At 40.0% G+C, this 26,822-nt stretch overlaps 1 protein-coding gene across 2 annotated transcripts in view; it reads right to left on the bottom strand.

Annotated features, from left to right (window-relative positions):
• Positions 1-26,822, bottom strand: part of mgat5 (alpha-1,6-mannosylglycoprotein 6-beta-N-acetylglucosaminyltransferase) — a 218,772-nt gene that overhangs the window by 84,101 nt on the left and 107,849 nt on the right. For both annotated transcript variants that reach the window (XM_062059285.1, XM_062059294.1), the window contains 4 exons: positions 23,539-23,700; positions 17,898-18,067; positions 13,173-13,307; positions 2,257-2,390 (listed from right to left, as the gene is read on the bottom strand). In XM_062059285.1, the coding sequence (XP_061915269.1) occupies positions 2,257-2,390; positions 13,173-13,307; positions 17,898-18,067; positions 23,539-23,700 (601 nt within the window). The remainder of the gene's footprint in view (positions 1-2,256; positions 2,391-13,172; positions 13,308-17,897; positions 18,068-23,538; positions 23,701-26,822) is intronic.

Raw genomic sequence — 26,822 nt, forward strand, 5'->3', positions numbered from 1 at the left:
TGTATTTACCACACAATCAGGTCCGAAACAAATCAGACGTGATAAACAAATTACCGTACAGTAGGGAAGAGATCCGTATGGCTCAATTCCTAGGTGGATGTCGCCTGGGAGGAACGTAAACATTTTGCAATGCCGTCTGCTAAAAAAATTGACTGAAAGTCCCACTCAACATAGCAACTGATGCTGTGGTCAAAGTTGGAATTTCCACAAAACAAATGTTTAGATAATCAACACTCTACTGCCGTCTGGCGGCTAAAGTGGATAGTGCACCCCCCAAGTCGTCACGTTTCATGTGTCAGGTAAACCACGAAGAATGGGGCTATGTGAATCTCCTTATATAATGCAAGAACAGGGTAGGCACTGCTTCTACCCTATGAAGAAAACAACAAGTCATTGTTTTTAAGGTTCTCGTGTTTTTCATGAATGGTTTGGGTGTTGATGTTAGCTTGATCTGTCATTTGATAGCTTAAAGTCATTCATGTACAAAAATATGTCATGGGAATGATGAAACGATAGCAGTAAAACTGGAATTACCGGTTTCATAGCCCTCCTTTGTTGAGGGGGTTCCCTCTCTGCGGTGATGACTTCTAAACATTGTACCACCCAGGGTCATGTGTTCGTATCGTGATCATTTAAACCTATAACTGTGGAACTGACACCTCACATGATCACAATGGCCAGGAGCACTACCACACCAAGTGTTACCAATGACAGGGAAAATTATCATTGAAGGAGCCTCTTGGATAAGTATTAAATTCAGAAAACAAAATCCCCCCAGTTTTGTTCCCCTTGAACTGACCACTGCCCTAATCTCATTCTTGGAAGTGATGCAATTCAATGATCGAATACTGAGCTGAACTATTGTTCACTTGTTTAACCAGCAATATCATCTCACCCAGTGATTCTGAAGTGGATTTCCTGCAGCGTGGAGCCAGACACAGATACCGTATCAAATGGACAAAAGGCTTTTTCAGGTGCCGCAGTAATCTGTTGAGCGCCACACCTAACCTCCAAAGGCAGGGTTGCGGGTCAACGTTTGATATTTTCTACACAATGGAAACACGTTCAATAGTCCTGGGGACGTCTGATTATTTCTCTCTTCTATTGTGCCCACACATCCACCTCAGAAAATGTGCTTGAGTAATGTGACAGTACGGAGAATCTCTCCTTACTTTACAGGATGACATAAGATGGAGACATTTTAAGATGGAATCCAGAATGTAAATAACAATGTTCATTGTAATGACTGACTTGTACTGAGAGCATCGCTCTCTAGGTCAACAACTTGATCTAAAGTTAAATCACTGGGTGTTGAACCTCTTCTGTTCATAATTTCCAGGGACAGAATTTCTAGGTTCAGCCAAGGCATTGAGAGAGTCCAGTTTGGGGGCCTTAGGATTTCAGCTCTGCCGCTTGCCCAGATGATGTGGGCCTGATGGCCTCGTCAAGCTATGACCTCTGGTGTTTACTGGAGCCGAGTGTGGGGCTTCTGGGATGAGACTCAGCACCTCCAAATCTGAGGCCATGGTTCTCAGCTGGAAAAGGAAGGATTGCACCCTTTAGGTTTGGAACCAGGTCTTGTCTCAGGTAGACGAGTTCACAAGTTAGGCTGGACAGGTGAATCGGTGCGGTAATGCGGTCACCGTACCAGACAATCGTGGTGAAGAGAGAGATCTGAGCGGGAAGGCAAAGTTCCCGATCTACCGGCTGATCCAGGTACCCTTACCTATGGTCTCAAACTTTGGTTAAGAGCAAGATCGCTGGTATAAGTGACCAAAATGGACTCACCCTTAGAGACAGGGTGAGAAGCTGGGTCATCTGCTTCTGCTATTATGCATCAAGAGAAGCCAATGACTCGGGTATCTAGTGCGGAAGCCTCCCAAAGTAGGCCCCCGGGCTACAACTGGGACATGCTGGAGGAATTATGTCTCACAGCTGGCCTGGGAAGGCCTCTGTGTTCCTATGGTGGAACTGGAAGAGGTAGTAGGAGACTGCTGCACTCACGGCCCCGCATGAGCGGAAGAACATGGATAGATAAATGGATGGGTGTGCAACTTGCTGAGGTGAGTGATGAGTCATTCTCCATCCTACCGCCTGATACTCTCATTTGCTCTACATCTCAGGAAAAATGTGTCATTTTTAGTCGCGTAAACGTTTTTTGAAAACTTGTATGACTATTAACAAAAATGTAGCCATTAAGATAGCTTTCAGAAGCACCCGAAGACACTGGTACTGTGTGGCTCTCTGTCTACTTACGGAACATGGTGTTAAACTGCTGAGGATTGAGGTTCCACTTCCCCCAGGGTGTCTTGTGCCCTTTGGACTGCGCATAATGGGCGTGATTGAACTCCGGTTCGGTCCCAAAAGAATCCAGCACCCTCAACATACACCTGTTGTAAGACAAAAACAAGTCTGTGTGTGATCAATGCAAACATGAAGCTACCTAACATTTGTACAATTCCAGTACTGTTTATCCTGGTCCCAGCTGTGGGGAAGCTGTTCCACTTAGTTAGGGAGGTGGTGTACACCTTGGACTGATCACTGGCTGAGGAGAGGCAACATGGGAAAGGACTGGGAGACGAGGTATGCTCCGTAAACCACCACATTACTAATACATTTTTTCTATAATAAGACATCTTTTGTTGATTATGCAATTTGAAAAACAAGCATACACTACAGCACTTTTTAACCAGGGCTTTGTCAGGAGCCTATCTGTGTTTGACATAACTTAGTTTTTCCAACTATGGGAACGAAAAATTAAGTGTGAAGGACATTGCTTGAGAAGAAAAAGTAGATGATATTAATTGAATTAAAGAAAACAATTAAAAACAGCAGCCAGCTTGATGAAGTGGTTTGAGTGTAGCACTGCTAGTCTGCACCACAACGAAGCAGGATGAGTCAAACGCCAGCCAAGGACCATTCATCTATGAAATTATGCAGAAGCTGCTGATGACGTGTTTGACGTAGAAAAAGTTTGACAGAGATACTGTAGAAGTCCACTTGCCAAGGTAAATGTTGCATATCATTATTACATTACTTCATAAAACTACTGCAGTTGTTTGTACTCACTTCTATTGTATTTTTCCCCATACAAAATGTAATAATCTAAAAGTTTCTCAAAGGCATGTTACATGTTAAAATTGTGCTGTTTCGTGTGGCCAAGCAATAATAAATTAGTTTCAATTATTTTCCATAGGCAACTGTTTCGTAATACACACTTTTGAAGTTACGAGCTGCATCAAAAAACTAATGAAACTTGTATCCTGAGGTACAACTGTACTTTATATCCTTTTTCTCTTGTCCTCTCGGCGACACCTTTTTTTTTCTCCAAATTTTGTTTTGTTTATCCACTGCTAGTAATATAGTATGCTCTTTGTAATCAATGTTTTTAAAATCTAGTGCTTTGAATTTTCTTTGCGGTCCAATTATTCAGCATAACTGTCATGTTGACAGTTTAGCCCCTACAGTTTGCCTGATTTAATTTGAAGCCAGCTAAATCCTGTAATTATAACCATGCGTTATGTTTAAAGATAATTCAAAAAACAATCAAATTTGAGAGTGAGTAAATGTTGGAATAATTTAGGTCTCTGCAACACACTGATTGTCTCCTATCCCAGGCAGATGGTGTGCAGCTGGCTGCCTGAACTGTGAAAGGCCCTATGAGACATGCAGTATTCACCATGAGAATGGTCCAAAACTGAAACAAGAACAACAAAAAACACGTCCTCTCTCCATTGTCCCTGCAGATTTCAGACAACAGATGGTGACGTGACACTAGGGCCGATGTAAACATGGTTTAACACAGAAAAAAATCTTTTTTTAAAGGCCCATGATTAGCATTATTTAAATGGTAAATGGATTTAACTTATGTACCGCTTTTCTACCTAAGTTCAAGGTACTCACAGCGCTTTGACACTATTTCCACATTCACCCATTCATACACACATTCACACAATGATGGCGGGAGCTGCCATGCAAGGCGCTAACCACAAACTATCAGGAGCAAGGGTGAAATGTCTTGCCCAAGGACATAAAAGACTTGACTGGGATGGCATGGCGTAAGCTGGTATCGAATCTGGAACCCGCAAGTTGCTGGCATGGGTGCTCTACCATTCAAGCCAGGGGTGCACAGAATATTATCAGGCCCATATGAGGAGTTATGACGTCACACCAATAAGCCTGATATTACAAAATAACTGTGATAACCATGAAAAAAAACGCACCAATGAGGCGAGATTACCAGTACTGTGCTGTAGGTGGGTTAGGGCAGTGTTTCTTAACCACAGGGCCAGGACCCATTATTAGGTTGCCAAAAAACTTTTCACTTTTCCACCACTTGTGGCAGTAATGACAATCTCAAACAAATAGAAGAATTCTGAAGCTAAGGTCATAGAGAAGTTTCTTAAGTCAAAAGATTATGACTAAAGTGGCAAAGTTTTCATTTGCACTTTCATGGTATTGACAGTTTAGTTTAGAAACATATTCATTATTTATTTAGTTTATTTTAGTACAACATAGTTGTATGTAAATTTATTTCCGTTAATTATTTGAGTGCCTTCTTATAGAGTATATTTGGGTAGTGTTTATTTTTCTAATCAGCTTAAGCCTAAGGTTTATGTGTTAAATAATCTTTGTGACAGACGGAATTGTTTTCATATCATTTGACAATGTTGTAAACTGTAGTTCTGAAGCTAAATCAAATAAAATCAAATCAACTTTATTTATCAAGCACATTTAAAATTTACCACAGGGGTAGCCAAAGTGCAGTACAATGGGCAGGTTAAAATATAACACAAGAGAAACGAGCAAGCACACCACAACACAAACAGAGCACGATAAAAAAAATAATAATAATAAAAAAAATAATAATAAAAACAGGTTCACAGCAGGTGCATTGTGGGATGCCATAGCAAGATGGAGATCACTCAGAGTTAAAAGCCATGGAATAAAAGTATGTTTTTAAGAGCGATTTAAAAACAGGAATAGGAGGCCTGTCTAACACTCAAAGGTAAGTCGTTCCAGAGCTTGGGAGCAGCAGCGGCAAAACTCTGCATCCTCTAAGCTTCAGCCTTGTGTCAGGGAACGTCAATAGCAGCTGATCATAGCGAAGTTTCTTAAGTGAAAAAATGATGACTAAAATGGCAACATTTTCATTTGCACTTTCATTGTATTGACAGTTTAGTTAAGAAACGTATTCATTATTAATTTAGTTTATTTTAGCACAACAAAGTTGTACGTACATTTATTTCCGTTAATTATTTGAGGGCCGTCTTATAGAGTATATTTGGGTAGTGTTCATTTTTCTAATCAGCTTAAGCCTAAGGTTTATGTGCTAAATAAATAATCTTTGTGATAAACGCATGGTTTCATATCATTTGACAATGTTGTAAATTCTGAAGCTACGGTCATAGAGAAGTTTAAGTGAAAAAGTTATGACTAAAGTGGCAAAGTTTTCATTTGCACTTTCATTGTATTGACAGTTTAGTTTAGAAACATATTCAATATTAATTTAGTTTATTTTAGCACAACAAAGTTGTGTGTACATTTATTTCCGTTAATTATTTGAGTGCCTTCTTATAGAGTATATTTGGATAGTGTTTATTTTTCTAATCAGCTTAAGCCTAATTTTGTTTATTTTAGCACAACATAGTGGGGGGGGCGTGGCTATGGGCGTGGTTAAGAGGAGAGTATATTTACAGCTAGAATTCACCAAATCAAGTATTTCATATATATATATATATATATATATATATATATATATATATATATATATATATATATATATATATATATATATGATATATATATATGTATATATATATATATAGTATATGTATACTTGACTTTCAGTGAATTCTAGCTATATATATATATATAAATATATATATTTTTTAAATTTTATTATACATATAAATACAATATTTGAATTTCAGTGTTCTGCAGGCTATCCAGTAGATGGCAGTATTGTCCTGTTTAAGAGTGTCACAACATTGCTGTTTACTGCAGACGAACTGCTTTACGGTAGACTAAACGTGACTGCTGTTGTTGTGTGTTGTTACCGCGCTGGGAGGACGTTAATGAAACTGCCTAACAATAAACCCACATAAGAAACCAAGAACTCTCTCTCCTTGTTGTGCACTCTACTCTCTAAAAGCCGTAGATGTTATGACGTCATTGGGCAGGCAAGCTGTTTATATTGTGGGAAAGCGGACGTGAGAACGGCTGTCCCCACTCAGGTCCGCATTGAGCTGGAGGGGGCGTGGCCTCCAGCTCCGGCTGAATACCGGGAGTTTGTCGGGAGAAAATCTCTGCCGGGAGGTTGTCGGGAGAGGCGCTGAATACCGGGATTCTCCCGCTAAAAACGGGAGGGTTGGCAAGTATGCGGTCATAGAGAAGTTTCTTAAGTGACAAAATTATGACAATAGTGGCAAAGTTTTCATTTGCACTTTCATTGTATTGACAGTTTAATTTAGAAACGTATTCATTATTAATTTAGTTTATGGGTTAAGAACCCTTGGGTTGGAGCAAGCAAATCAAGCGCTCCTTTTCTCCTACCATGTAGGAGGTCAAAAATGTCCCCCTGAGCTCATTTTAAACAAACATGCTGTCAATCCTCTAAAAACTTCTTCACTGTTTTTAGAGGAAAACGTCTCGTACCGATTGCACTGTACACATTCCGCGAGAGAAAAAAACCCAGAGACAAAAAAAACCCCATCAAGCTTCAACACATCAAACCGTACCAGCCAGTATCTCTACAAGGGTGTTTTGAAAGCCTACGAAGATGCCTGCTGCTAAAGAAGCTGCCCCAAAGCCAGGCCAACATTGAGGCCCCAGGCTTGTTTCTATCGCTGCAGAGTTTGAAAAGTGCAAAAAGACAACCCGAGGGCTAAAGCGATCTGTGATTTCATCGTGGAAACGATGGCGCTGGACGACCAAGCTCTTTACTCTCACTAAAGATACTGGCTTTTGGACAAATCTACATGTACACTTTGTCACATCCACCTTTGTTTGAGTCCTTCTTAAATCCAGGTGTGCACAAAATGACATGAGTTATTAAAACTTACCAAGATTTGTTTTTAGTTACATTATTTTGTGCAACTCAAGACCTAACTCTAAAGCAGAGCTGGGCAAATATTTTGACTCAGGGGCCACATTGAGAGAAAAAATGTGTCTGGGGGGGGGGCCAATGTGTATGTGTGTATAAATGATATATATACACATTTAGCTGTAAAAATATGCGGTACAGTATGTGTGTTTGGGTCTCTTTTTTCAGGAACACTAATACCAAAAGTCACAATGTCCGATAGAATTCTTAAAAAGTAATGACAGACCACCTTAAAAAAACGGAATGGAATTTTACAGTTTTTTACTGAATGGGATACCCAAAATGTACATTAAAATAAAGAAAGTGGGATTTACAATATTAACTATGAACAATAAAACACTGAATATTAACATATGAACGTCGCTCCTCTTTTACTTCTAAGACCAGCTCCTCGATAGGCATCTTTTAAAATCAAGCAAAACGCAACAAAAATGTAACAAACAGCAAAATATGAATGCAAAGTGTAATAAACACCTACAATATGATATATTATCACTTTTATGCAGAACTTTGTTGTAAAAATTTGCTTCCGCATCTGTTCCTGACACATGCGTTTCGGGCTGGCTGCTCTGAAAACAAACCCTGCCCACTCTGCTTTGTTCCTCGTCCGAGCTGCTGCGACGTAGATTACAGAAATAACTCGTATAACACTCAACAACCATTGAATTACTTTCTATAGTTCAAGACTTACGGTAATTAAAATACAGCACTGCACATCATAATGGCGGCTACAGTTTTGATGTTAAACGTCTAAAAAAATGATGTAGAACGTCCGGCGGGCCGTATTGAAAATCTTAATGGGCCATACGTGGGCCGCGGGCCGTATTTTGCCCAGGTCTGCTCTAAAGGCACTCAACAGAACCTCGGCCATAAACTTTTAACTCTAGGCATCTGTGTTTGTGTGTTTCTTTGTTCGGCCACTTCCTGCAACAATAACAGCGCTTGAGAATTTCATCTGTGCTTGTTACAGCAGACAATTTCAGTTCCATGTAGTGCTCTGACACAAATAGCCAGAGAAACAATGCCGCAAACAACACCTGGACCTTGGATTACACCCAGCGCTGAATCAATTCCCTCAGGGCACAATGGCAATGGATGCAGTTTCATGTGTTATCGCAGGGTGAAAGTGACAACATGAGGAACACTGATTTACAGTTCCTTTTATTGTCCTGACAGTATGAGCTGATGAAACCAAAGAGGTGTCATCTACCGTTCTCAAACGACCAATTGGGCAGTGAAATAGAATAGACGCACAAAAGCCTTTAGGAGAATAGGACGTGTGTGCAGAAAGACAAGACTGTCACCAAGGATAGCCTTTTAAAACCAGGTCGCAGCTGTGTAAAAGAAAAGTTAAATAGTAATAATTCAATAATAAATTTATATAATATAAATACAAATAACTTCCCACCTTTCCATAACTTATGCAATTTTGCACTGTTGCAGTGAATATATTCCTGGCCCTAGATTGTTCCTTTGTTCAAGTACCATAAAGTCCGGACTATTAGCAGCTACTTTTTCCCTAAACTTTGAACCCTGCGGCTTATAAGACGGAGCGGATAATTTGCGGATTTTCTTCGCTGGTGGCCATAATAAAAATTATTTTAGAAAAAAAAAAACAAGCAAAAACACTGAGAGGGTGTTTTACTGTTTGTGCTGTGGCGTAATCTTTTGGATGGGTTTGCTCACTGCAGGTGCTGCAATGTCCTTCCATTTACCGGCAATGATTTTTTTTTTTCTACAACCGGAGTGCCGTTCAGTCTTCTGGCCTTCCGTAGCGTTTTTACTAATCCATCACTCCAAGCAACGTATGTACGTTTTACAATATAACTAAACAATTCTTACTTACTAAACCGTCCAATGTGTTATATCTGTGGGTGTGTTTTTATGCATAATTGTACGGGCTATGGTAATGTAATGACGCTAACTAGCATTAGCTAATATTTTTGTATTGTTTCAGTTTTGTAAATTCACCAAAACGTCACCGTGGAGTCATTGAGTCTGTTTAACTGATTGGAGAGCTAGCTTCCGCAGCTAGTGGGTCCATGACGATGACTTCTGTTTTGTTGGATCAACCGTTTTACTGCCGTGTTACAGATACCATTTGGAAACAATTAAGGTATGTAAATAAACATTTACAGAATCTTACTGTGTAAAAACCTCATTTTGCAACGTATTTATCAGCGGCTTATATTACAGTGTAGCTAATATATGGAAAAAACATTTTTCTTAAAAAATTTGGTGGGTTATATATCGGTGCGCTCTATGGTCCAGAAAATACACTATATAAATAATTCACAATATAATACACTGAATAGGTTACTTTTTCAGTTACATTAAACGTTGTCAACGCCAGGTGGGTGGCCACTTTGATATCATATTTGGTATCTGCATAAGTTCCAAATATATCAAATCAAACTGTGGAGGAATTGGAGATATATTCATAAAACAATCGTGGCTTCCTTCAAACTTCCTCTAAACGAGCCGTTTGGAATTGTGCTCTGTCTCGTGACGCCAGAGGATTATCCATACATGGTATAAATTTAGCCAAAGTGGTTTGTGCGCCTCCGCCATTGTAGTCCGACGCCATAGTCAATAAGCTCTTTCTTTTTCTCTATCGTCTTGTTGTGGGGCAGACTGGCTCGTACATGCACATGCATCCTCTGTTATTCCCATTTCTAATACAAAGTAGCTCATAGTTTGAACTTATATCTGTCAGTACACTTGCTCTAAAAATACAAACAAATATGGCGGCGAGAAGACGCTGTCAAAGTGGAGGCACATCCTGAAGAGACGGTCAGAAAAACATAATCTATGCAACATTTCGACCAAAGAACCACCGTTACATGTTATGTAGACCACAAGGAAGTCTTTTAAATGTAGAAACACAATCATAATATGATCCCTTTAAGACAAAGTGTTGTGTTGTTAGTCACATTAACATTTCAGCTTTTTCTTCTTGTTACATTATGTCTTTTGCTCTATTTTTTGTGGACGATTTTAATTAATTTCTACAATGCCTTCCTCACGAGCTGCTTACAACACTCACTTTTATTGCAAATAATGTGACGACCGGGTCGCATGGTTGCGGGTGTTCGTTCTCCCAGGGATGCAGATCGGGCTTCGGACACAGCTTGCAGGTAAAGAATGATTTATTTAAGAAATAAATAATACTGAACAAACAAAAAACGTGCTCATAGCACTTAAAGCAGAAACAAAAGGAGCTAGCGTGGGAGCTAGAAGGTAAACACTAAACAGAGCCTTTAGCGTGGAAGCTAGAAGGTTACCAGAGCCTTTAGCGTGGAAGCTAGAAGGTTACAGAACAGGAACAAAAGTCGTCAACTGTTGTGTGAAAACAAACTACGATGCAAGACCGACTGACTGAGAAGGCAGGCTTTAAATAATGTCAATGACCAACAGGTGCGTGTCGGGAACCCCAGCGGCAGGTGAACGTAATTAGTTACTATGGTAACCAAACTCAGTGGTGCTTAAACAGGAACTAGAAAGAGATCAAGACTAACAGAAAAACACAAGTGACTAGAAAACGTAAACAGAAATATGATCCGGGCAGCGGATCATAACAGTACCCCCCCCTTAAGGGACAGATCCCAGATGTCCCCTGGACAAACTAAAATCCCCCCCCCCAACTACAAGGCAGTTCACAAGTCAAGGGAGGGTGGAGGGAAGTCTTGGCGGAGGGTCGCCAGGCCACGTGTCCCCAAATCCAACGGGGACGAGTCAGGTGGCAGCGGCGAATGGAACGCCGCTGCCGCAGGCGAGGCGGGCGACCACGGAAAGGCCACATTTGTGGCCGCCAAGAAGGTGGGCGTGATTGGCGCCAGAAGTTCAGCAGCCGGAGAGTTCTATGACAAAGTCTTGGGTGTCGCTGCTGTTTGCGCCAAAGGCGTCCATAAAACGTCCATAGACGAGGAGGTGGCCGCGGTTGTGGTGCGGCTCGCCGGACACGAGGAGGTGGGTGGCGCCGAGGTGCGGCCCGCCGGGCACGAGGATGTCGGCAAGTCGGCGGCGAAGCAGGCGTGGAAGCCGTGGGAGGCGTCGTCGCCGTGGATACAGGAAGCGTCGTCGCCGTGGAAACAAGAGGTGGCGTCGCCGTGGAAACAGGAGGTGTTGCCGTGGAAGCAGGAGGCGTCGCCGTGGAAGCAGGAGTCGACGTCGTTGCCGTGGCAGCAGGAGTCGCTGTCGTTGCCGTGGCAGCAGGAGTCGCTGTCGTTGCCGTGACAGCAGGAGTCGCTGTCGTTGCCGGGGCAGCAGGAGTCGCTGTTGTGGCAGCAGGAGTCGCTGTTGTGGCAGCAGGAGTCGCTGTCGTGGCAGCAGGAGTCGCTGTCGTGGCAGCAGGTGCTGGTGCAGAAACCAGTCTGGGGTCAGGTGCTGGTGCGGAAACCAGTCTGGGGTCAGGTGCTGGTGCGGAAACCAGTCTGGGGTCAGGTGCTGGTGCGGAAACCAGTCTGGGGTCAGGTGCAGAAACCAGTCTGGGTACAGGTGCTGGTTGTAATTTAGGCGGAGGTGGCCTGGCTGGGGGTTGCGGCTTGGCAGAGCGCAGCTGTGCTACTTCCGTAGCACAGCTCCCAGCACTAGCCCCCCCTCAAGAAGCGGATCCCAGACGCGTTCTGTGCAGTCTGGAACCGTCTTTAGGGGTGTGTGGAGGGAGGTCAGGAGGAGGGCAGAATCCTCCCCTCTAAATTGTCTATTTGCACCCCCTACTAGAGACTGGGTGGGAGCACAGGGGGAAAAAATATGTGCTGTGGGCGGAGTAAAAGTCACTGGGGGCGGAACCAAAGTCACTGGAGGTCGAGCTTGAAAGTCAGGTGACTGGGGCTGACTAGGTCTACATTTTAAAAAAATGTCCAGAATATGTTTAATTCTATTAGAGTCACTCTTAAATGGCTGACAATAAGAATTAACAAAATTTTAAAAAAAGTCTCTGTCTCTGACGTCATCAAAAACGGACGGGTCAACGTCATCAAGGAGCGTGTCATCAGGGGGCCGCGACGGAATGACGTCATGGCTGAAGTCCCAGTGATTGACAGGCCAGTCAGAGTAAACTTTGGTAAAGTGGTTGATGGAATTACCAGACATTTGAAGAGGTGAATCCTGGGCTGCCTGCTGATGGCTGTGTTCTGGTGGAGGAGTCTGAGGAAGTGGCGCGTCTTGGTAGCAAAGTGAAGACCTCTTGGGCGGCTTCTGTCTTCGCTGACGCGTCCGGTACTGCGGAGGTGTGGCAATGTCCTCGGGCCAAACGAAGTGGATTGGGACCCCATAACAGGTCCTGGCGCTCAAAGGGGGAATAGCGAAGAGTCTCCGCCTCCATCGCTCGCAACACCATCCACGTACCTTCATCTACCTCCGACATGTCTGGCGTAGCGAGATAACTTTTTGCTTGCATCGTACTGTGACAACCGGGTCGCATGGTTGCGGGTGTTCGTTCTCCCAGGGATGCAGATCGGGCTTCGGACACAGCTTGCAGGTAAAGAATGATTTATTTAAGAAATAAATAATACTGAACAAACAAAAAACGTGCTCATAGCACTTAAAGCAGAAACAAAAGGAGCTAGCGTGGGAGCTAGAAGGTAAACACTAAACAGAGCCTTTAGCGTGGAAGCTAGAAGGTTACCAGAGCCTTTAGCGTGGAAGCTAGAAGGTTACAGAACAGGAACAAAAGTCGTCAACTGTTGTGTGAAAACAAACTACGATGCAAGACCGACTGACTGAGAAGGCAGGCTTTAAATAATAATGTCAATGATGACCAACAGGTGCGTGTCGGGAACCCCAGCGGCAGGTGAACGTAATTAGTTACTATGGTAACCAAACTCAGAGGTGCTTAAACAGGAACTAGAAAGAGATCAAGACTAACAGAAAAACACAAGTGACTAGAAAACGTAAACAGAAATATGATCCGGGCAGCGGATCATAACAAATGATCTAAAACCAGAGGAGACGGCTTTTACGGATGTGGTCTCTGCGTTCTCTGAACAAGTCGTATACACACGTATTTCTTGAGGTGCATGTCATGCTACGCAAGAAAATTAATTCGAAATATGAAAATACTCACTGATAGTGGACCCACGAAGGTCCCAGCGTCTTCTTAAACTGGGTCAGGCCCACAATGTCAATGTAGATTAGTTCAACCACCTTATCACCTTGAGTGGGACAACTGGACTTGTTTCCCATGACCCGCCGCATGATCCTGGAAGAGAATGTTTGCAGTGAACCTATTGGTGTAACATAAAAGTGTGTCATACAGTCAAACAGGACATTTTCATGTTTTAACATAACATGGAAATGAGGCTTACATGTGTGTCTACATTGAAACATGTATACATTGAATGGCTAAGCCTTTAGCAAAATAAACACATATAAAATGTATATTTTCATTAACAATAAGGCCAACAACACTAGAGGTTTCCCAATTCAATTTTGATCAATATGGTGTACATTTTTGGGCAAAAATATATGTCCGATATCAGCAAAAAAAAAGAAAAACACAAATCAGATTTAATTGGGTTGTATCTAAAATCTTTGATATACGCACACTAAAACAAGTAGTCCTGAAGTGCATTTACTTGTCCTCCAATAAGCACACAAGGTTGTTTTTTACTCAAGTCATTTACAAAAAGGTAAACATAAAAGGTTATAGGTTACTCGAAGCTAGTAGCTACAAAGCAACTAAGAACACAATAGCACACAAGCGAGACACGCGTAATATGTGTCCTTAATTCAGTTTTCTTCTCAAATAGTGGGGCTACGCCCGTTTCGAAAAGCTGCGCACTAAAAAACGTGTTCATTGTAGCCATTATTGCTGACTTCCTCGCTTTGATAAAAAAAAAAAAAAAAAGATCCGCACAAATTGTTTTGATTAATTTTTGTTTCCTAGGTTAAAGTGATTTATATATTGTACTCCAGAGTCAATGTTGCTGCTGTATTATTTAGTTATTACATTTTATTTTTCAGTATCAAATGGCTCAAGTCGGTCAAAAAATGTTTATAGTTTAGATAAGAATTACATTTTTTGTAAAATCATCCAATTTTCTGCATTTTTGTTGTAAGTTGGTCTATACTTGTTTCTATTTCGTTTTCTCTAATGTAAATAAGGATACAACATCATGCATAGGTGAATAAATATAAATATATATATATGTCTGTATATATATATATATATATATATATATATATATATATATATATATATATATATATATATACACACACACACACACACACACACACACACGCACACACGCACACACGCACACACGCACACACGCACACTCTTTGTCGGTTTGCTCCTGTCTCTACTTCACTTTGACTTCCTGCCTCAAGCCCTGGATGTTTCTGCATGGCATTAACGTATTTACAACAGACAACATTACATATCATGATGTACTGTATCAGTATTTGACTTAAAATGTAATCAAAACCTCTGTAGTACTATAGAAATTATTAAATATTTATTTTGTTAAATTAATTTACAAACCCCGTTTCCATATGAGTTGGGAAATTGCGTTAGATGTAAATATAAACGGAATACAATGATTTGCAAATCATTTTTAACCCATATTCAGTTGAATATGCTACAAAGACAACATATTTGATGTTCAAACTGATAAACATTTTTTTTTTGCAAATAATCATTAACTTTAGAATTTGATGCCAGCAACACATGACAAAGAAGTTGGGAAAGGTGGTAATAAATACTGATAAAGTTGAGGAATGCTCATCAAACACTTATTTGGAACATCCCACAGGTGAACAGGCAAATTGGGAACAGGTGGGTGCCATGATTGGGTATAAAAGTAGATTCCATGAAATGCTCAGTCATTCACAAACAAGGATGGGGCGAGGGTCACCACTTTGTCAACAAATGCGTGAGCAAATTGTTGAACAGTTTAAGAAAAACCTTTCTCAACCAGCTATTGCAATTAATTTAGGGATTTCACCATCTACGGTCCGTAATATCATAAAAGGGTTCAGAGAATCTGGAGAAATCACTGCACGTAAGCAGCTAAGCCCGTCACCTTCGATCCCTCCGGCTATACTGCATCAACAAGCGACATCAGTGTGTAAAGGATATCACCACATGGGCTCAGGAACACTTCAGAAACCCACTGTCAGTAACTACAGTGGGTCGCTACATCTGTAAGTGCAAGTTAAAACTCTCCTATGCAAGGCGAAAACCGTTTATCAACAACACCCAGAAACGCCGTCGGCTTCGCTGGGCCTGAGCTCATCTAAGATGGACTGATACAAAGTGGAAAAGTGTTCTGTGGTCTGACGAGTCCACATTTCAAATTGTTTTTGGAAACTGTGGACGTCATGTCCTCCGGACCAAAGAGGAAAAGAACCATCCGGATTGTTATAGGCGCAAAGTTGAAAAGCCAGCATCTGTGATGTTATGGGGGTGTATTAGTGCCCAAGACATGGGTAACTTACACATCTGTGAAGGCGCCATTAATGCTGAAAGGTACATACAGGTTTTGGAGCAACATATGTTGCCATCCAAGCAACGTTACCATGGACGCCCCTGCTTATTTTAGCAAGACAATTCCAAGCCACGTGTTTCATCAACGTGGCTTCATAGTAAAAGAGTGCGGGTACTAGACTGGCCTGCCTGTAGTCCAGACCTGTCTCCCATTGAAAATGTATGGCACATTATGAAGCCTAAAATACCACAACGGAGACCCCCGGACTTTTGAACAACTTAAGCTGTACATCAAGCAAGAATGGGAAAGAATTCCACCTGAAAAGCTTAAAAAATGTGTCTCCTTAGTTCCCAAACGTTCACTGAGTGTTGTTAAAAGGAAAGGCCATGTAACACAGTGGTGAACATGCCCTTTCCCAACTACTTTGGCACGTGTTGCAGCCATGAAATTCTAAGTTAATTATTATTTGCAAAAAAAAAAAAAAAGTTTATGAGTTTGAACATCAAATATCTTGTCTTTGTAGTGCATTCAATTGAATATGGGTTGAAAGGGATTTGCAAATCATTGTATTCCGTTTATATTTACATCTAACACAATTTCCCAACTCATATGGAAACGGGGTTTGTAAATGTACTGTATCTTAAAAAAATCAACTTGGCATCAGTTATCAGCTGTTCTCCTTATTATAATAAATAATTACCTTACACACTGAAAAGCTCCACTTAACACTCCCGTCTCTTCTCTGATTGTATTAGTCATTCTAATGTTGAAATGATATTGCTTGTTTAAAAAGTAACAACATGCTAATATAAATTTATCTCATTTATGGCCTTACCTGAACTTCCTAAGTCTCTCCACCTTGTCGATGAATGTTTGAGTATAATAAAGTGTTGTTGTTACTCTTTTTAAAATAACAGAATAAGTCCTACTGCGGTTTTACTTTTCCTTAGTGGTGGCATTTTTCTACATGGAAGGGGATAACAAAACATTTTAGCTAGTGTTTATGTTACTTGGGAACACTGACGAAGTTCGCAATTAAATAATGGATGAGTGACGATGCCAGAATTAAGATGACTTACCCCGAAATACATTTTCTTAATATGAATATAAACAAACGGCAAGTTGTTATAAACCAGCTATATTCATGGCAACGTTCCCAACAGACAGTCTGCTCGTATCAGCCTGCTTTTTTCCGTTTCTCACTGCCACACTCAAGGCTAGTGAAGGAAGAGGCCCGTCAGTTACATGACACTGTGTTACGCTTTCAAAATAAAAGCATGTGTACCTCTGTGGTGCATTTTTTCGGTGGGACAAATTAGTCTTTTCCCAATATTGGGGTGAACTGTTCCCCCCGGTTTACTTTTAATTGCTATGGAGAGTAATAATAATAAAAAAAAACTTACCTTAATTCAGTGCGTCTCAAATATTTTCTGTTACCCCCCCTATGAAGAAGAAAATATTTTGCGCCCCCCCTCCTCCAACTCTCCACTGTGACTATAAATAGTATAATTTGTCTATAAAATTGTTATAACTCTATCTCTGCATAACATTGTAAGCTTACTAACATTAAAGGAAACACTCTGGTCTTTCCTCGTCTCCCTCCGTGGTTACAGTGAAGTCAAGTGCTACATACGCTTCGTCATATTCTGGTACAGCAAAAAAAGCTATTTTGAGAAGGACTACCTTAATTGAACAATATTGCAGTCTAAAACAGCACATTTGTCAATATAAACAAGTATCAAATGATTTTAGTTGCATATTACTTACACATACAAAGTCTCTAAGGCCTTTGGGCTTCTAAAGTATCAAGTAACAAATTTGTCCGCATCATCAAACTTGCGGCATCATGAGCTAAACCTAATCAATTATTGTGTTAAAAAAACACTCCACCTGAACTTGAAGACAGTACAAGTCCATTCCAGACGGTTAATAATAAATAGGTTGTTCATACCTACCATTATTCTTTGACTAATTTTACTTGATTCAGCCATTTTTAGACACGTCACACAACAAAATAACAAAATTAAGTATGATTGTGCTGATATCCTATCGGATTAGTATCGCTATCAACCAATACTCAAAGCTTCAAAAGGGCATCAGGACACCCCTAATCAAAACAGTAGTATTTGAAAAGCAATTACTTTGAATGCATTTTTACAAGCCAGAGGAAGTAGAAAGGATTCATTTGTTTTGCCGAAAAAAACCTGCACGGCTCAGCAGTTCACACTCCAGTGGGCTTGCATTCAGTCAAACAGTATACAAATACTGCACTTTTTTATGAACTCTTTTTTCAGGCAGTTTACAGAGAAGTGTTTTACACCAAAAGGAAAAGGCGGGGGTTACTTTTATGTACTTACTCTTTGAGCTCAGCAAGGGAGGCAGAAATGCGGACGTCGTGACCAAGCAGATACAGCGTGGTTATGAGATCACTCCACTGGACCAATTCGCCCAGTGGACCACCGCTGAAGGCGTTCTCTGCTATCTTGAAGCCTGACTCCTTTGTAAGCAGACCCAAGTGGACCAGGACCTGCCAGGGCCCACAGGAACAAAATAAGTGACCGATGACAAGAACGTAAATCGCTAAGAAAGGAAAGTTGTACAATAAAAAATTATGGTGTGTGGTTTAATACCAAGATTCTGGGTACCAGTGATTACAGTGTTACCAACTTGGCAACTTTCTTGCTAAATCTGGTGACTTTCCAGCTCTTCTTAGTGACTTTTATTCTCAAAAGTGACTTTTTCGGATGTTTTGGAGACATGGACACACGTATCACTCTAGTGAATGTCACCAACGAGCAGCGGGTACTGCTGTGAGCCCCTTCTCACTGGCTTTCAGGTTGATAGGAGCCTCGGGCAGCAGTCCCAACTGCAGTCCGAGCAGAGAGGACATCCGCAGCCCCCCCCCCCCCCCCCCCCCCCCCCCCGCATCCAGACTGCAAATGAAATGCGCAAATCCAAAGCTGCCGCAGTTTCCGCCTTGGTTTACAGAGTGAGATGTAAATTTTAACAATAAAAATAAATGACTACATAGTCCCAATCCAATTGTTCATGTTAATGAGTCAGTCATTAGGTTTGGGTTGTCAATGTCACAACTTTCCAGTCTTTTGATCAAATTTGATACTCAAATATTTAACAATACAGAGTAAAATTGAAAACTAAGAATGAACATAAGAAAGGTAATTTGCAGTTCTAATCATTAGGGGTGCACAAAAAAAATTTGATTAACATCCGAAATGCAATACTTATTCATCCCTATTCTAAATCAATTCAACTTTTTTTTAAATGTTTTTATAAAATACATATTCATACATATATACATATATATACATATATACACACACATATACATATATTTATACTAGGGGTGTAACGGTACGTGTATTTGAATTGAACCGTTTCAGTACGGGGGTTTCGGTTCGGTTCGAAGGTGTACCGAACGAGTTTCCACACGGACATATTAAGTAGCGTAGCGCACGTTGTGTAAACAATGCACACCGAGGCACAACACACGGCAGGCTAGCAGGGACAACATATAAAAGCCACAGCTGAAAGACCCTCCTGCCTCGTTAAGATCTCCTGTTTGGGAACACTGCGGCTGCGCGGTGCGGAGAACGGAAGTTTGCCGACATTGTTCAGCAGCGGTAAGGCATGCTTCTGCCAACACGTCAAAATGTGCTAACCCATTTGAAGCGGCACCACCCCCAAGTGAACATCGCTTCAACAAAGATAAAGACGAAGCAAACAGCTCCCACCTCTTACTGCCAATTTAGCCAGGCTTGGGGGGGAAAGAAAAGTTAATCTGAGGCTGAGTTGACTTGAAACTGTTTAATGTTGCACTTTTTATATGTAGAAGAAAAGTTTTGTCATTTTATTTAATCTGAGCAACAACTTGAGGCAGTTTAATGTTGATTAACGTGGACTCCGACTTAAACAAGTTGAAAAACTTATTGGAGTGTTACCATTAGTACATCAATTGTACGGAATATGTACTGTACTGTGCAATCTACTAATAAAAGTCTCAATCAATCAATCAATCAAAAAAAGCACTTTAAATGTAGAAAGGTTTTGTTAAGAAACCATTCTGAGCCTTATCTTATTTAGTTTTTATTTTATATATGTTGACCAAATTAACCCTGGCAATGGACCCTGTGTGTATATGTATGTTATGCCATTGTTTACAAATTTGGTAAATAAATAACCAAAAAATTTATATTTTGTTGTTTTCTTACTGTACCGAAAATGAACTGAACCGTGACCTCTAAACCGAGGTACGTACCGAACCGAAATTTTTGTGTACCATTACACCCCTAATATATACACACACATAAATATATATTTTTAAAAATATTTTCCAAAATAATCCATTTTTAAAAAGACGTTTTCAGGCAATCCTAATGCAAACAAGAAGAAGCTTTTTTAACCTGTAAAAAATAAAGTTTCATTATTCATTATTATACCAAATAATGCATTACGAGAATCGGTTTAAATCTAAAATCGTGTTGAATCGAGAATCAATTCTGAATCAAATGTCACCCCAGGAATCTGAATCGAATCAAATCGTTAAGTGCCCAAAGATTCACACCCCTACTAATCATATTTAGCATTTTTTCATAAACTTTTTATAAATCAATCAATTAAACTTTATTTATGAAACACTGTTTATACATAAAATAAATGCAACGCAAAGTGCCTTACAGACTTAATTACAATACTCCCATGACCCACATCATCGCACACAACAACAAATGAATGTATGGCAGAGTACAGAGGCGCCAGGTGAGTAAACACTATCACAGGAGCCATCTGCACCAGAAGGTCATCAGACCATGGCCACCAGGACGCTGAAATAAAGCGCCCCCACAGCACGGCCGATAACCCCTGATGCCGATGGCTCCCTCTGAGGAACGCTGGAAAGTAAAAAATAATAAAACCTGTAAAATAGTAAGAACCATGAGTCGGAATGAAGGATAAAATACAAGTAAAACAAATGAAAATAAAAAATAAATACACAGTCAATATACTGTATAATAAATAAATAGAACTACATACAATCTTAACTAATTAGATAATGACTTCAATCTCATATCTTATCTCTCCTACAACGTTATTCCTCTCCCCTACAGCATCCATAGCAATTAATTATGCAAATGAGGCGATGCCGCCACCTAGTGACTTTTATGACAGCCAATAGTTACATTCCTTACTGAGAAGCTGGCAACGCTGAATGATTATTAACTTAGTATTTCACACTCATCTGGGCTGTGTGTTTTTGTGAAATGCTAAAAAAAAGAAATTAAAAAAAAGTATAAAATATAACATTGTGTTAATGATAAAATGCAATGTTTTGCTCTAGGACCAACCCATTTTGGGAATATGATGTGAGTGAAGCACAAGGCAGGTCAAATGGGCGTGCGAGTGCATTATTTACAAGTGTTTGCGGCACAATGGAATATCCATGTCAGTCCTTTCACTGCATCTGCTGAAAAGTGGAGCAGCCAGCAAGTTTGAAGTTCTGAGAGGGGTGTTTATGGAAACAACGATCAAAAATAGCATCTTAATATAATCTTCATGATGGCCTAAAGCAGGGGTGTCCAACTTGTTTTCATTGAGGGCCACATTGCGGTTACGGCTGCTCTCCGTAAACCGCTTGTTACAGTGTACAGTGAATATATATTAATTTTATTATTGTATAATCTAATGATATTATTACACAATTCCGTATGCATTTGATTGTTATGTTCTGTACAAACTGATGGTTAATGTACTTGCTATTGAAATCGGGGGAAAAACATTTTATTCTCACAAAAAATGTTTGAAGTATGTGTTAATATAGGGGTGTCCAAAGTTTTTCACTTACTGTGGGGGCCATTTTGATAATTTTTTTATTTTACAAAAAGAAATGCTAAAAACAGATATGACATATTTAAAGACAAATCTTAGTGTCAGTTTTGTGTAATAGGTGACAAAGTGTACTATTTTAGTTATTACAGGGTTAATAAAATGTAAGCAAAAAGACGTAATGTAATAAGAAAAAGATGACACGTTGATACTAATAACTAATAATAATCAGTGTTGGGACTAACGCGTTTCGCTGTTAGTTTCGGCGGTAACTAGTAATCTAACGCGTTATTTTTTATATTCAGTAACTCAAGTTACTGTTACTACATGATGCGTTACTGCGTTATTTTAGGTTATTTTTTATGTAATATCGGCTAGAAACAGAAGATCTGAGTGTGTTTTATTGCAGCGCTGCGGTGGAAAAGAAGAGGCGTGCTTTCTGTGGGTGGGGGCGGGGGGCTCCCAGACCGTAGTTGAGGGCCCAAGGAGACGTTCCTCCAGGGCTTATGTACTTTGGGGCTAACAACCTTCACTTTACCCGGAAGTGGGTCTTTACAGCTGAGGGTGAATGACGAGGCCGGCGGTTTGTTGCAACTTTGTGACTTTATTGGACGCAGCCATCCACCAAGCTAGAGCACCTGCACGCACTCACTGTCGCTGGTCCCTCACCTCTCTCGCCCACTCACTCACTGACGTCACTCACCTCACATGCTGTCATATCTTAAAGGGCCACACACACACACATACGCTACTCCCATAACAACTAACATGACATCATGGTGAAGCCAGAAGTCGAGTGTCTTAACATTCTCACTACTTTTCTTTTGTCGAGCACAAAGAAAAGAACATTTTAGTTAAATGTAAGTTGTGTCTAGGATCAAAGATCCTATCTATTTAAAGTTAAAGTTAAAGTGCCATTATGTTGCAGCTATCTAAAATAGTTTTGTCAATTTGTTCTGGCCTGAAATAAATTGGCCCTTTGAAACCTATCTTTGTCTTTGTGGTATGTAGACCACATTGCTTGGCAGAGTTCAGTGATGCAAATGCATGTCAAGTTGATCAACACATTGTATTATTCTCCAGTGCAATAACAGTACTGAAATGACGGCTAAAAGGGCATTAATGGGAGCCTTAAAAAAAAAAGGGGAAAAAAAGAAGTTTTCACAGTAACGCATTACTTTTTGGTGTAAGTAACTGAGTTAGTAACTGAGTTAATTTTGAAATAAAGTAACTAGTAATTGTAACTAGTTACTGGTTTTCAGTAAATAACCCAACACTGATAATAATACACGTTGTCACATATAACACAAATATGACTCTGTTTTTATCTTTTCTTTTTTTTACAAAATAAAAATATTTTAAAATGGCCGCCACATACTTTGACTTTCAGTATGCGATCTCGGTGGGAAAAGTTTCAACACGTTTGGATTTATTAATATAATTTTTTCTCGTTTCATTGCAAATTTTTGCTCTTTTTTTACATTTTCACGGTTGTTGTTTATCCAAAATTAAACTGCAGGCTGCACTTTGGACACCCCTGTGTTGAAATAATGTTTTTTTTGCATGGTTCCATTGTTCTTACATTTAGAGGAAATGCAATGTTTCTGTCAAAACTGAAAAAAATAATATTTTTGTGAGAAAGATAAAGTTGACTTATTCTCAGGCTTACGAGGTCCACAGAAAAAGGATGTGGCGCGCCAGATGTGGCCCCCCGGGCCTTGAGTTTGACATCTGTGGCCTAAAGTCTCTTCGGGGCGGTATAGCTCGGTTGGTAGAGCGGCCGTGCCAGCAACTTGAGGGTTCCCGGTTCGATCCCCGCTTCCGCCATCCTAGTCACTGCCGTTGTGTCCTTGGGCAAGACGCTTTACCCACCTGCTCCCAGTGCCACCCACACTGGTTTAAATGTAACTTAGATATTGGGTTTCACTATGTAAAGCGATTTGAGTCACTAGAGAAAAGCGCTATATAAATATAATTCACTTCACTTCACTTCTTCAGTGCGGGATCTGAACGCAAGTAAAAACAAAACTTAAAAGGAGTACCACCGAACCCAATTTTAGTAGCGTGCACTCAAATAGCTGCATTCTGCATTATAAACCACAGCATATTCCTTTGCACGACTGAAAGCCCCCTCTTCGGCTGATTGGGCCAATGCACTACCTTCTTCCTCCTCCGCTTGGTCAGGTTCTGCTTGGCAGCCAACGATCGAATGGCACGGACCCACGGCTCAGCCATGCGTTTGATCCTCAACATCATCCAACGGAACTCTTCCCGCTTAGACATGACATGGTACAGCTCTTCAAAACTGGTCCGGATTTCCGCCTGCACGGGTTATACAAACAAACCAGGTGTCAACGACATTCACTTCTGACTAAACTTGACATTTATTCCAAAAGTTAGACATTATCTTCCAAAATACAAGGGGGGGGAGGGGGTCGGGGGGTATGGTATTTTTTTTTTTTTTTTTGTCATAAAAAATACAATCACGTGTGCTTATAGACTGTATCCCTGCAGACTGTATTGATCTATATTGATATATAATGTATATATTGTGTTTTTTATGTTGATTTAATAAAAAAAATAAAAAAATAAAATAAAATAAAAAAAATGTATTATTTTATTTTATTTTTATTTCTTGTGCGGCCCGGTACCAATCGGTCCACGGCCCGGTGGTTGAGGACCACTGCCATAGGACATATTCTATTTGATATGTAGCTCATTTTTATGTGACACTTATTGAAATATCTTGTGTGTCATCATGCACAAAAGTGCACTTATAGCTTGTTTTAAAATGTCTCTGACAATCTTGCACTTTCTGTTTTGGAAATGACATGAATGTTTGTGCCACTGCTTGATAACTTTAATAAATACAGTTTTGCTAAATTGACTTAGTTGTGATTTCCCTCTCTGCATGAAAGTTTAAAAGTAGCATATATTAATGCAGTATGAACAAGAATGTTTTAATGTAGACACATAGAATCATCATACTGCTGTGATGATATGTATCAAGTGTCAAGTGGCCTAAAAATATCGAGATATTAAAAAAAGACCAAATCGCCCAGCCCTACCCGAAACTGGCGAGGACGACACGAAAAGATGCGTGTTCCCTCCTGCCCCCCACCCAGTTTGTGAAGATTATGAGACTTTCTTCATCTAAATGTGAATATATGAACATTCTAGCAGTCTGCATCCTAATGACAGCAGACTTTGTACAGTAAGTGATATTTTATTATGTTTGTTGGCTCTCATGAAGTCTGGAGTGAGTAATAATCAGTGATGAAGAAAAAAAACCCCGTTGTGATGCGATTTTGAAATGAATGCGCCGCATATGCTTAAAATGATCAAAACACGTAAATATGAAATGTTATTATAAATGTGCCTGTTACTAAATTACATATATACTTATACCATACAGTATATATAAAACCTTAAAGGTAGTGTATGGATGTTTTTTTGAAGGCTTTGTAGGCGGAATTGCGCATCGCCCATAGGCTGCATTGTAAGCTAACTTTTGATCACATTTATTTATATCTAGAATGCATTAAAAAAAAAAACATCCATCGTCATGTCTCTTATAATGATTGTGAAAGATAGGCAAAAAAGTTTGGTTCCCCTTTTAGGCACTTTGTCCCTTTGTTCAAATTGTGCGTCATGTACGGCTTTCATCTCTTATGTGTCCGAGATGCGTGAGGTGCCCCCAGCCTCGTGTCATAAGCAGGGTTCCCTGAAAAACAAGCCCATTGTTACCTTTAAATACTTTAATCACTGCGCTACTTTTTCGCACGCCTTGAACCCTGCAGCTTATAAAATGGTGCGGCTAATTTTTAGATTTTTTTTTGCTGCCGGCCGGCAATAATGTAAATATTTTGGTTTAAAAATAAAAAAGCAAACACACTGAATAGGTGTGTTATTTTTTGTGCTATGGCGCCATCTTTTGGACCAATTTGCTCACTGCATGGAGCTCTTTTGTTTAGACTGAGCTATGAACCTACCGGAAGCGCAGTTGCCGTTCGGGCTTCTGGCCGTCCGTAGCATTTCTACTCGTATGGATTGTTCATTCATCACTCCAAGCAACATTTGTAAGTTTTATAATATAACTAAAACAATTTTTACTAACTATACCGTCCCACGTGTGAGTGTTTTTATGCATATTTGTATGTCCTATAGTAATGTAATCAAGCTAGCGTCTGTAGTATTAACACGTTTACGAGTGTCTTACAATGGCATTCTTTTTGTATTGTTTCAGTTTCGTAAATTCATCAATACGTCAGTGTGGAGTTATTGAGTCTGTTTAGCTGATTGGAGAGCTAGCTTCTGCAGCTAGTGGGTCCATTAAGGTGACTTCAGCTTTGTTTGAACAGCCGTTTTACTGCCGTGTGCAGGAACTGTTTGGAAACACTTAAGGTATGTAAATAAACATTTACACAAAGTTTCTGTGTGAACAACTGATTGCACAACATACATTTGCGGCTTATAGTCGGTGTTGCTAATATATGGAACAGTATTTTTTTCTTCTAAAATCTAGTGCGTGTGGCTTATATCCTGGTGCACTCTATCGTCCAGAAAATACGGTAATTACTACACCTCCCAAAAAAACTTGTTTTTCAGAGAGAATCAGAAAGGGGCTTGACAATAGGCCTGGAAAGTAAACACAATGCATGATTTTTACCAAAGCTCCACCATTACATGTTATGTACTGTAACAAGGACATGTTTTAAATATAAATTAAAAAGCACAGTATGGCTCTTTTTTTTTTAAAGCGATCTGTATCTTGCAGCTATCAGAAGAGTTGTTTTTCACCAATGGCAGATTTCAACTCTCTCCAAAAGGATTAGGACTATGACTCCTTACTTAAAATAGTTTTGTCTTCACCATTTGTGTCTTTTTTGGATGCATTCTGGTGCTCTTTATCGTTGTGAAGAGCCTCGGACATCAGCTAGCAGTGTATAGCACATTTCACTCTAAAGTCTCCTGGTCAGCTTCTGATTTTATAATTCCCTCAATACACTCAAGGCTTTATAAGCACTTCATAAAACATAATTCATTATCGACTACGCCCAACTGTAGGAAGGGTGTGTTTTCTCCAGGCTTCATTTTGTTGCTAATAACAAATCACTGGAACGCAATTTAGTTTTGACTCTCCACTTTGGCTCTTTCTTTCTTTGGCAAAGATCAGTCTTTTTCAAAGTCGACCTGATTAACTTACATTTCATGGATGCCAATAATGGTAGTCAGAGCTTTATAACAGCAGACTTCACTAAAATGGATTGCCTTTCTGCTGTGGAATATACTGTGACTAAGGATGTAATGATTACCAGTATTAATAATGAATCGCGGTAAAACTCCAGACAGTTGGTATTACTTTCAAATTTAAATGATCGTAAAACCTTGATGGACGAGTAATACTGCTCATTTTCTGGAGAATTGTGTACAATTTTTGCACG

The sequence above is a fragment of the Entelurus aequoreus genome, linkage group LG01 (assembly GCF_033978785.1).
Source record: "Entelurus aequoreus isolate RoL-2023_Sb linkage group LG01, RoL_Eaeq_v1.1, whole genome shotgun sequence".
Taxonomy (NCBI): Eukaryota; Metazoa; Chordata; class Actinopteri; order Syngnathiformes; family Syngnathidae; genus Entelurus; species Entelurus aequoreus.